This window comes from Nymphaea colorata, chromosome 1 (assembly GCF_008831285.2).
Source record: "Nymphaea colorata isolate Beijing-Zhang1983 chromosome 1, ASM883128v2, whole genome shotgun sequence".
Classification (NCBI taxonomy): Eukaryota; Viridiplantae; Streptophyta; class Magnoliopsida; order Nymphaeales; family Nymphaeaceae; genus Nymphaea; species Nymphaea colorata.
This window is the reverse complement of record NC_045138.2, coordinates 30,703,746-30,715,329: the sequence shown is the minus strand read 5'-3', so window position 1 is coordinate 30,715,329 and position 11,584 is coordinate 30,703,746. Positions and strand designations below refer to the sequence as shown.

General features: G+C 36.9%; 1 protein-coding gene across 1 annotated transcript; it reads right to left on the bottom strand.

Annotated features, from left to right (window-relative positions):
* Positions 1-735: 735 nt before the first annotated feature.
* Positions 736-10,275, bottom strand: LOC116245827 (uncharacterized). The gene is made up of 8 exons (XM_031617397.2): positions 10,075-10,275; positions 8,871-9,033; positions 7,185-7,320; positions 5,331-5,412; positions 2,425-2,600; positions 1,505-1,642; positions 1,286-1,425; positions 736-1,169 (listed from the first exon to the last, which is right to left on the bottom strand). Exons 2-8 carry the CDS (start codon positions 8,986-8,988, stop codon positions 904-906), a joined length of 1,056 nt encoding a protein of 351 aa, XP_031473257.1. The 5' UTR covers positions 8,989-9,033; positions 10,075-10,275; the 3' UTR covers positions 736-903.
* Between the last annotated feature and the right edge of the window lie 1,309 nt (positions 10,276-11,584).

The following is an 11,584-nucleotide window of genomic DNA, read 5'->3' as shown; positions in this document are numbered from 1 at the left end:
GCGAATGTTATATTTAAAGTCTCACTAGAAACTTTTTGGAAAGGGGGGATATGCTCCGAAGAGGTCGAACCTCGAAGCCCCTCCCCTTACCTTTGGGTCCAGAGTTGTTTCCACCATTTGCAGTCCAAAAAACTAGCACTTGTGAATTGAATTGAGGATTGAGTTTTTACCAACCTGCCTTCTGAAGCACGGGAAAACTCTTAGGATTTGCATAAAGTCAAGGTTGATCCAATTCAAAGCCCCATACGTGGTTCTGCGCATCGTGATTGCTTCCACATGGGATTTGAGTTACCCATGATCCAAGTTCAAGTCCCATACACGGTTCCACATTTTGATTACTCCAACATGATTGAATTTGGATCCAAGTCCAAGTCCAAGTTGATTTGAAAAAAAAAAAAAAGAAGAGGAAAAGAATCCATGGCAGACACCGAGATACACATCTCAGCAGGGCATGCGCACGGGTAGCATCTAACGGATGATTCAACTCATTCAATGTTCATATAGACCCAATCTCAATGATCATGAAACAATTGGCTAGATTTAGAATTGCCTACATGGAGGAACTCTTGCAGAACCGCCACTCACTAACCGCCCGCAAAAAGGCTGCCTGGGTGAAATCTGGTAAAGGCATGCGTAGCTTAACTAATTTATAAAAGAAAATAGACCCCATGGGAGGTTGGGGTTGGACATGTATATTTGCGCGAGGGAAAACTGGAGGGGGAAAACAGGATACACTTAAAAAACATATGTAGATGATGTAAAAGAAATTCTGATCCTCTTCAAACTCCCATTCAAGACAAACAAATTAGCTGCCTCATGAAGGAACACATGAATATGAACAGTGGAAGATCTACAATTTTAGGAGCAAAAAGAAGAGCTAGCCAAGAAAACTGCGTTGATTTTTCATGGACCGCTTAACTCATCCACCTTCCCGTCTACCTGCCCATCCCCAGAAATATGGAACCCTTCAATCCTCTGTGAAGCCTCTGACACACCAACCTTCAGCCTGTCATTTGCCTCGTTGGCTAGGTACAAGTCATTATCATCAGCACCTGATGGTCCAGTCTGCCATATTCTGATGGTCCCATCCTCAGATCCTGAAGCATACGACTCACCACCAGGTGAAAATCTCACACAGTGCACCGGTCCATGATGCCCTTTATTGCAGGCTGCACATCATAAAATCCCATCAGAAACTGAAAGCAAAGGCTAAATCAAGAATGGCAGGATCTCAAATTCAATCAGAATTATGCCAAGCAGCATGAATTGATTATCTCAAGCACACCTATTTGTTCACCAGTGTGGAAATCAAAAAGATGCAGCCACATGTCCTCTCCTCCAGCAACAAATTTGTTGCCAAATTTTGGCTCAAGTGATGCTGACTCCACCATGCTCGGCATTGTATAACTTTTCACCAGGCCAAAACTGCAGAGGAAGAATCAACATCAAAACATTTTTCACGGTGCTGAAAGAAAGCTTCAGTTCATCCATAAAAATTACTCACTGATTTGCGTCCCAGAATTTGACACTACGACCATCAGCAGTAACAATATAACGCTCATCACGACTGACTTCAGCACTCGTTACTGGGGACTGGGTTTCTAATGTACGGATCAGCTTTGCACTCCTCACATCCCACAACCTGAGAAACAAAAGATTCAAGATTGTGACCAGGAAAAAGGTTTTTAGACAAGTAAATAGATTTACATCTAGATTTACAAGAAGGGTGAGATCTCCACAATCACAATTAAAAATTAGAGAAACACAAAATAAAAGAATGGGGCCGTTAAATACTTTTCATATTATTTTATTTGTAGATGACCAACCTGTTTTGCAACTAACGAACACAAACAATTTATAAGTGTCATCTTCTTTTCAGAAATAATTTTGTGCCCAATTTCCAGATGGATCGACAAGGTGAAATCAGCTAATCAAACAATCTTATAGGAAATGAATTGCCTTACAGGAAATGAACTGCCCACAATAATTCCAATAGAACAGAAGTATAGCAATAGCTCCCTACCCAAGATATAAAAAATTTTCCCATCAGTTAAAGGGACAAAGGCCGGAATGGGCACAAAGAACAACAACCTGTTCCACAGAACCTTATATTGAGTTTGATGATCGACTGCTCCTATATTATGTCTGTAATCAGGTATAACTCTCTTCTTTCTCTTGGCTGACACATCACCATGTCATCCTAATTTAAAGTCTAAACATCAATCATACACAGAAAGGAAGCAGAAATAATGATATACAGGGCCAAAATTCTCATCCCCCCCCCCCTTTTTGCAGAATCATGTTACAATGTAGCTCGAAAGACAATACATGTAAAAGACAACTCATGAACTCAGAAGTATGATTTACAATCAGCTGCACCCTACAATAAAGGATATAAATTTACTTCTGCGAAAGTTACTTTACCTCACACCACCCACATCGGTGCAAGAACTCAGTATGGTTTGGTCACTGTGAAGCCATGATACGGTTCTGATTGAACCAGGTGAATGGGCCATTTCTCTTGGTGGTGCATCAGGTCGATTCAAATCAAAAATTCGTAGCACTTTCTCAAGGCCCCCAGTAAGAAAAAGTTTTGTGTCCTGCAGCACATTTGAACAACTATAGAAGTTGACAAAACAGAAAGTGCTTGGAGAAAATAATAAACAGTCTATAGACCACAGAAATATGGAAGTTGTCCCAACTCACAACAGTTTAGATAGGCAGCCTGTAACTGAAAAGTATAAATAAAAGCAACATCTAACAGTTCAAACTAGTAATCTCTATGAAAGAATGGGCATTTCAAATGAAGTCCTAAACTTTGCAGTTACTAGAGCACATGAAAATAATGAAATAAAATGTCAAACAGCAAAGAATTATAAACAAAATTAACCTATGGAAGTACAAAGATAAGGCTCCAATAAAAAGTTGCATCAAATTCTTATTAGATTATTCAACAGGCACAGTTTTCAAAAGTTTCTAACTATTAAATATACATTTCATAGCAATTTTTATGTCAGCATGAAACAATTTTAAATCCTAGGTGACAATGGAACCATGCACAAACAAGTTGGACTATTCAGTAACTTAAATAGAATATTGTGTCACCAAGACAAAAAAAAAATACTTAAAAACTTATTCCAATACTTTGTCCTGAAATGTTCACCAGGACAAGAGCTGTCACTCTCCGTTCAGGGACTGTAATTGGAATAGGAGCTGATGATGTAACAGAATCTTAGTAAAACAACCTTGGTGATGGTTGTTTGGAAACTGGTAACTAAGGCTAGCGCTTGTGCATTTTGAGAAGGGAATTGAGATCCTTTCCAATACACATTTTGAGTCATATGGAACGAGAGATAGATAGAGAGAGAGAGAGAGAGATGGCTCTGTGTACCGGCTGCACAATGCTCTAGCTAGGACTGTGCAAGGAGCCAAGCAACACAAGCTCAGCTCGGGGGGGATGGTTCTTATAAGCTTAGGCCGAGCACAAGTTTGAGCTTATCTAAACAAACAAGCCAAATAAAAGTTGTATAATCTCGATTCCTATGAGCTCAAGTAAGCTCATTTGTCATGTGTAAGCCCTCATAAGCATTTTCAATCCTTGCACTCTGGCCTCTAGCACCACTATTGCACCTAGGCTTATGTGCAACACCTTGGCCCTTGCACAACACCCTCTGCCTACTACCAAAACTCTTTTTCCTGGTTTTCTCTTTTTACTCGCCTTCATTCCCATTCTCTCTCTAGTGCACTGAGAGTTGTGCCAAGTTTCTTCTGCTAAGCCCCGGTCTTCCCTTTGCCTTAGCTAAACATGGTACTATTTCCCTCATCCGAACGAGTTGAATTAAAAGGAGAATTGTTCTAAAAATCGGGCTGCAGGTGCTAAATTGACTTGAATTGGTGACAAATGTGATTCATCAGTCAATATTTTCATCGTTAATTGTTTTTTAGATAGCTTTAAAGCATCTCTAATTTCCACACTTTTAAACGAATATAATTTTTGCCAATTCAGCTGAATTGCTGAGTTGACGTTCTGCTGAATTGGCTGATTCATCGAATTGCTAGCCTTGCCAATTTGGTTCAATCTCCAAATTTTTTTACAATATTGTGCAGGAGCATGAATGGGACCATCTTCCAGGGCCATCATTTCAGTTTCTTTCAGAAAATCGTCCATCTCTCCTCATTACATTCCCTCATATTGGACCTCCTCATCTCAAGAAAAAGACATCCATTTTCAGCTGGGAGATACCCCATTTAACCATTTTTAGAGCAGAAGACTCCAAGTACAACCTGATGGAGTGCTTCATCCATGGAGGAATTTGGTAGGACCTCTAAGCCAGATTGTGTTAGTGGTAGAATAAGTTACTCAACCCATACTGCGAGCAGGGGAGATAATTACAAAGAAGAAAAATGGAGGGGGAGAAAAATGAAGAGGAGAGAACAACAGTTGTTTTTGCTGGTTAACATGTAGTTGAGATTTCAATCATTGTGGTTATTTTCTCTAGGGTGAGTTTTTCTTTTAGTTCTGACTCACTACATTTCTTTCTTTTCTTGATTTTGTCATGTGTCTATAACTTTTTTCTGAATTTTCTTTCTTGTTATGTGCTCGAAATTGTATTTATGAGTTTTTCTTTCTCCTGGCACAGAGATATTGAGTTCAAACTCAAGCTTCATTCCTCTCAGTTGTCGAGCCTAGCACAGCTGAGCTCAAGCTATGATGTACATGAGTTGCAAGTTCAAGCTGACCGACCTCAAGGACGACTCAGGTCATGTGCAGTCCTATTTTCTGGTTGAAAGCCTGAAAATCATGTTGCTGTTCTTTTACGAACCTGATCACATAGACATGTCCAAAAATTTACGATACAAAAAAAAAAATCATGTTCTCCTTATATCTGGATTTAATTGTTTAAGCTAAAAATATTCAGATCGTTGTCCATTTTGAAATCCCTTGTGTAAAACCTATACAATTTAAAAAATGACTTTTTCATCAGTTTAAGACAGGAAGAACATATCTATCAAGTTTGCAAACAACACCAGAAATGAGTTTTACCTAGGGTTCACAATGCACCTTTTAACCATTTCACAGGTGCGCATGTACACACACACACACACACAGTCAACATGATAAGATAAACATGTCCAAATAAAAGTGAGCCACGCCAAAAAGATATGAACCAAATTATAAGCATTGATCCTCAACAATCATATGCACAAGAATCCAACGTTGATCCTCGACAATCTTTGCACAAGAATATAAAATTATATCTTACTTGGGCATGTTCTGAAAAATGAATAAGAAAGAAAATGCAAGTCTTATAGCATAGAACTGTCTTTACCTCTGAAAAGGCACAAGCCCGAACAATATGCTTATGATCAAAGGAGTGCAATTCGTCCCCAGTGAGTGCATTCCATATTTTACTGCATGATGGACAAAACCATTAACCTATAAGATAAATAGTAGCAGCTAGCTATGAATTCAACAATTTTCACCAAAGTAGCGATGATGACTAGCATAACACATATAATTCTTTATGCTCCAAAAATCTAAATTTCTCAACCATGGGAATAAAGGCACGAAATGCAGGTACAACTAAAGGTCCTGGAATTTTTTGGCAAGATATTTCTCTCTCTTTTTTTTTTTTACCTTAGATGTCAACTTAGTAACAAAAAGTGTACGAAGACAGGTTTAGGCATTAGGCGTCCACCTTTTCGACTAGGCTGGCCACCTAAGCTCCCAAGACAAAAAAGGATTTTTCTCTTTTTTCCTTCTATATTTGTTCTTTTTTCTTCTGATTTTTCTCTTTTATATCTCATTCTTCTCCATCTTCTTCTTTTTCTGTTTCTTCCTCATTTTTTTTTCTTTTATTTGCTGTTTTTGTTGGCCTAAGCCTATCTAGGCATTTGGAAGGTCCACTGCCCTAGCTTTTGAGTTTTGAGTCTTTTGACTGATAAGGTTGTTAACTTAGCAATTAGCCGATCTGGACTGGCTGCCTAGTCAGGCTACGTGCCAGTCAGCTATTCCCTGCTGCCAAGTTGGCTGCACTGATTAGAAGGACTAGTCGGTTGACTTGGTCAACTAGTTGTTGGCATGGTACCTTCTGAAAAAAGAGGCCCTTTAAGATGTCATATATAATTTTTGTTTGTATAAAGTTATATATGTGTATGCATGTGTGTGTATAATTATATGTATGCATGTATTTTATGTCTGTATGTATATGTATATTCTTCAACTTTGTAAATTCTATATTTCTACATATTATGTATATATAATATGTACAAATACAGAATATAAGAAATTGAAGAATTTATTCTGCATTTTATATATCTTGTATCTTGTATGTTCTCTCTCTCTCTCTCTCTCTAATACATGAAATTCTATATAATGTATACAACTTTTTTGTGCTCTGAAAACATAAACTCTAAGTATGCTTATATTTTACGCCTATATTCCTCCTTATTAATTTTATCTTAGTCAATTGACTGGAACTGACTAGTCGTTCTTGGGCCAGTTTTGTGGCTGCGTTGTTACAGAAAATGGCTTTACTACTAAAAAGCTTGACCTAGCATCAAGTTGATCAAGTGATTTTATCATATTCAAATTTCCTTAATGTAGTAACATAACATTTAGTCTTTTTAGCATATAAGAAACAGTGGAACATCTTCTAATTGTTTTTAAAATATGACAGGTTTCAGAATTAAAATGTCATTCCTGGCCAACCTTGTGAAAAAAAAGTTTTGCGTGAATACACACATTTGTCTGTGTTGGCACAAGAGTGTTTGCATGTAATTGCATATGAGTGGTATAACCATCAACAAGAGCTGGTAACATGTACACACTACACATCAATGTGGAACCACATCAAGCTTTCATTAATTCATTTTACCAGCTCTTCAAACCAGGGACTACGTTAGGACTGAAAATAGTAAAGTCGGAAAGTTATGTCATAAAATGGCAACACACAGCTATGAGGACTTAAACACTGGAGCTTGTGAAGTTCACATATGTTAACTTTCCAAGAAAATATGCTTAAAAAGATAGAATTGGAATATGTACAACCTAAAAGAACAATGAAGTCAATAGATCATGGCATATGTTTGCATCTTTTTATATTCAGTCATCAAAAGAAAATCCAAGATATATCAGCTAGCTGCTATGCTAAACCAAACATGTTTAAAGAAATAAAACGTACGCCGTAAAATCAGCTGAACCTGATGCAGCACGCAAAGCATTAGTGTCAAGACAACAACTCCATACAGCCCCCTTGTGACCTTCAAAGGTTCCAATCCAATCTCCTGTTTCTCCATTTCTCAGCATGGGACTAGAATCTGCATTATAAATTTACAGAAGAAACATTCAAAGTGGTTAGTAACTTAATACAGTTTAATTAACACTCAATTAACTTTTTTTTTTAAGTTATCCTCTTGTCCATAATAGAACAGATAAAATGAAATAGATACAAAAAGGTCCCCGAAAAAAAGGGTCCCAAGAAACAAACATTGCAGGAGTGGGAGAGTCAGTATTCAAGCTAACAGAGGCCTGAGACAGATGAACGGTGTAGTTAAACATGGATGACTCAAGGATGAATTATGACCTGAAGCAAGCTTTTGGGCTAAAACTTTTTATCCACAGATGAAGATTATTGTGATGAAAATGTGAGAAACCGTGCCATCGAGGATATCCTCCTTCCTGCTCCACCAGAATGACTATCCAGTATGATCAAATCCAGTACCGCCTTTGGCCGGACACTTATATTACAGAACAAGAATTTTGTGCGTGCAGGATTTAAAAAAAAAAATTGGATTATGGCTAAGATAGAGGAAGACAGTGTTATGTCACTTTCTCAGAAAGTTAAATATAAACATGCACATGTAATTTGAAAAAATTCCTTGAGTGCACATCAAACCAATGAGGCCCCTTTTATGCATGTATAAGTGACAAGAGTTGAGAGATTAAGACGCCTGGAGAACTATCAACCGTTCAAAACTGCCTGAAGTGGTATGCTCTTCAAAAACAACAACCCCTTAGATGCTCAGCATTTTCGATGTCTCAATATCTTCTATTGAGATAGATCACAACAAGCTAAAAAACGTAATGGGTTATTTTTCCTTATACGTTTTCTTCTTTCCGTCTTCCTCTTCTAAGTCTAGTCATACAAAATTTTTTATGCTGTATCATGTCATGATTGACTTATGAGACTATAACCTTCATCATGTAGAAACACATACTTTATAAACATAGGCATGACGAACAGCACTAAGCCCTCCAATCCACATATAATTTTGCATCAAATGAAACTGCAATATTCTATCCAGGCTAACAAAACAACAGTCAATTTAAGTGAACCCTTTAACTATGAATTAGAAGAATCTTCTGCATGCCTCTCTGACAAATTTTAACTTTTTTGTTAAATGCATGAAAGCACTGAACTCCCTTCATACTGCTGGCAAGCTTGAGTAGATAAGCTAGATAAAAACAGAAGAGGCTTGGCCTATGAACACTGAGACATCTCAAAGGAAAAAGGTCAAACTTATCCTCTTAGCTGCATGCAATATTAAGGTAGTCCTTTGACAGAAGCCCTCAGTTTGTTACCATCCTAATGGCTAGTACTATAACTAAAGAAATTTGTGCAGAAGAAACTATTTGCTTGTAGAACATAAACAAGCCCTTGACAGTGATTACCACAATAACCATAAAAAACTGAAATTTACCGCCATTAGTCTTGGACACCCAGTTAGGTGCTGCTCACATACGTTTTGACAATTTTCCTTTGCAACCATGAAATGGCACACAAGATCAATGAAAATAAGAAGTTAAACATCTACAAAATACACAGTTGAACAGGGAACAAGAAAAGCAGCAAAAAAGTCAACCATACCCTTGCTTGCACTAATAAGGAAATATCCATCAGGAGTGACTGGACTATAGAACAAATCAACAACTGGTCTAGAGTGTCCATGGCAGACAAGTGGAACAGTGACCCTCTTCTTCTCCATTTCTGCCTCTTCCTCCCACACAGGAAACTCAGGAACCCCTTCTACCTGAACATTAACGTACAAAACAGTTCAGATAAAATGAGAATAAAATAAAAGAACACGAATAAGAGGAAATGGAAAATATTTAAATCTCTGTGAAGAATAAAACATCAAATTACACATACTACCATTCTTTTGTTCATCCACATCACTACAAATAAGCATTGGACTTTTGAACTCCAAAAACCTAATTTAAAGATGATAACTACCTAAATTCATCCAAGGGTATTTGATGAACATATTTAAGCTTCTTTTAGGAATAACTCTTTTGGTGTGGACTCATCTCTGAAAGTCACTGGAACTACCCTTTTCTCTTCCACGCGTAATGGATGAATACATATCTTTGAACCCATACACACACACACATATATACATAAAAAAAGAGATACTTGTGACTTAGATTTCCATGAAAAATGGATCTTGACACTCGGCAAATCACTTAACCATATCCAAAAAAAATTGTTGGCAGGAAACAACTGTATTAGCCAGCATTAGGTCTGTTTACTCATCCAAGCAAATAATTGGTAATGGTGCCTTGCTCTTGCGATGTTGACTCTGTGTTGGTCGGTTGGTCCTAAAAACAGTTTTAGAATTCACAACCAAAAAATACCATGTTAACTCATAATATCTCACCAGAAGCACAGTTATTTCAGGAAGTGACCAACAGAAGCAGGTAAACAAGAAGGAATTTCGAACAAAAAGTAAGAACCAAAAATGTATGAACGATCCCGTCAGACCTGTCGAGGAGGAATTCATCAATGAATACAACACCCGTGGAATACAAGCAACTGGGTGTGAATCAAATGACAATTTAAAGGCATACGTCATGTAAATTTATAAAGGATGTCACAGTTTCTGTTCTCTCAATCAGCTACTCTAGTACAGAACCTAAACAAGCGACATAATTTCAACCACTTCCTCGCTACCATTTTCTCAACATCAAACAGCCATAATAAAAACATCATGCCGAACATAATCCAAACTCGGAAGACAAAGCAAGGAATAATAATGCGAAATGAAAAGAAGAGAGGCAACCCAAACTCTTACCCTTTGCTCGCAGATAACGCCGATGATGAAAGGCTGATTGATGATCGACAAAGATCAGAAGCACGTTGCTCTTCGGAACGACCAGAAACTCGAGAACCACCTTATCGTATAGAACCGCCGAGGATCGTCCGGGGAGGGCCAGAAGGACGAACCCCCACAAAGAGGAAGAACTAAACGCAGAGAGAAGAGGACAGTCATTCTGGGGCTTCAACGGGTTGGACCTCCATTGAGCCGAAATGGATCCGATAGGGTAGTGAAGGTACAAAAATTGCCACCGAAAACGTATCTGTTCTTTGACACACACATGAACACATCCTTTGACGACAGCCGGCTAAAAAAAACTTTCCATCACTAAAAAAACCAACCAAAACAGTAGTAATGGTTGATGATACAAGACTGTTTATAGTGTTTTAAATGATTATTTCTGGTATTTTAAAATAATAGTTTATGGTGCATTTAGCTACTAATTTTAAATATTTAACGCACATTTCAATTTTTTTCCATCATATATATTTCATATATATACTATAAATATATTTGTTATATATTTTAGTGATTCACAAATAATATTGATAAAAAATGAACAATTTACTTATACAAGGGGTACTTTTCGATTGCAAGGGCATTTGCATAATAACAAAGTTAGGTTATGGCTCAATATATGACTTTTTTTTTTTTCTTGGGGTGGGTTTTGTCTTCTGCGGCTCTGCCTAATACGGAAACCTTTTTTTTTACTTTTCATTTCAAAAAACATTTTTAAAGTTACATTTTTGTCCTCATATAAAGGGGGTTTCTAATTCACTATTAGGGGTATTTTTTGTCATTTATGGGTATTAACGTATATTGGACTTAGGATGTAACCTGCTATCATTTTTTTGTGTGTAGTTTGCCTTCCATTGAATTACTTACAATTTTAAGTAAAAGTGATATATATATATATATATATACATACATGTGTGTGTGTGAAATAACAACTAAATAAACAAAAGGTAGAATGGGTTAACAAATTTAGTCAACATAATTCGAATAGACTTATTTAATGTAAGTTTTAGTATATATATATATATATATATATATATATATATATATATATATATATATGTTTAAAACAAATGCTACCTTTAGGGCGTATTTGATCTCTCCAAAGCATCATGTTGCATGAGGCTTGGAATGTTTGACCTTATTGAAGGCTAAAAGGAAAAGCTCAATAACGTGACACTCATCTTATATGTTAACTATATTATAATTAAGAGTCAACTGATAAAAAAAAAACCATTTTGTGAGTGTTTGATGAATCTGTTTGAGAAACACTGAAATTTGAAAAGTTGAGGGAACACTCACATGTATTGTATCGAATACAAAGAAAGAAGGAGATATAGAATTACCAATTACAAAAAGTTAATCCAATTAAACCAAGCATCCAGCCCAAAATTGGTTCTTTGAATGGCAATTTGGGACTTCATTAGTAGAGTTTGTGACCGTTGCCTTCCATACAAGCAAATGAGAAACA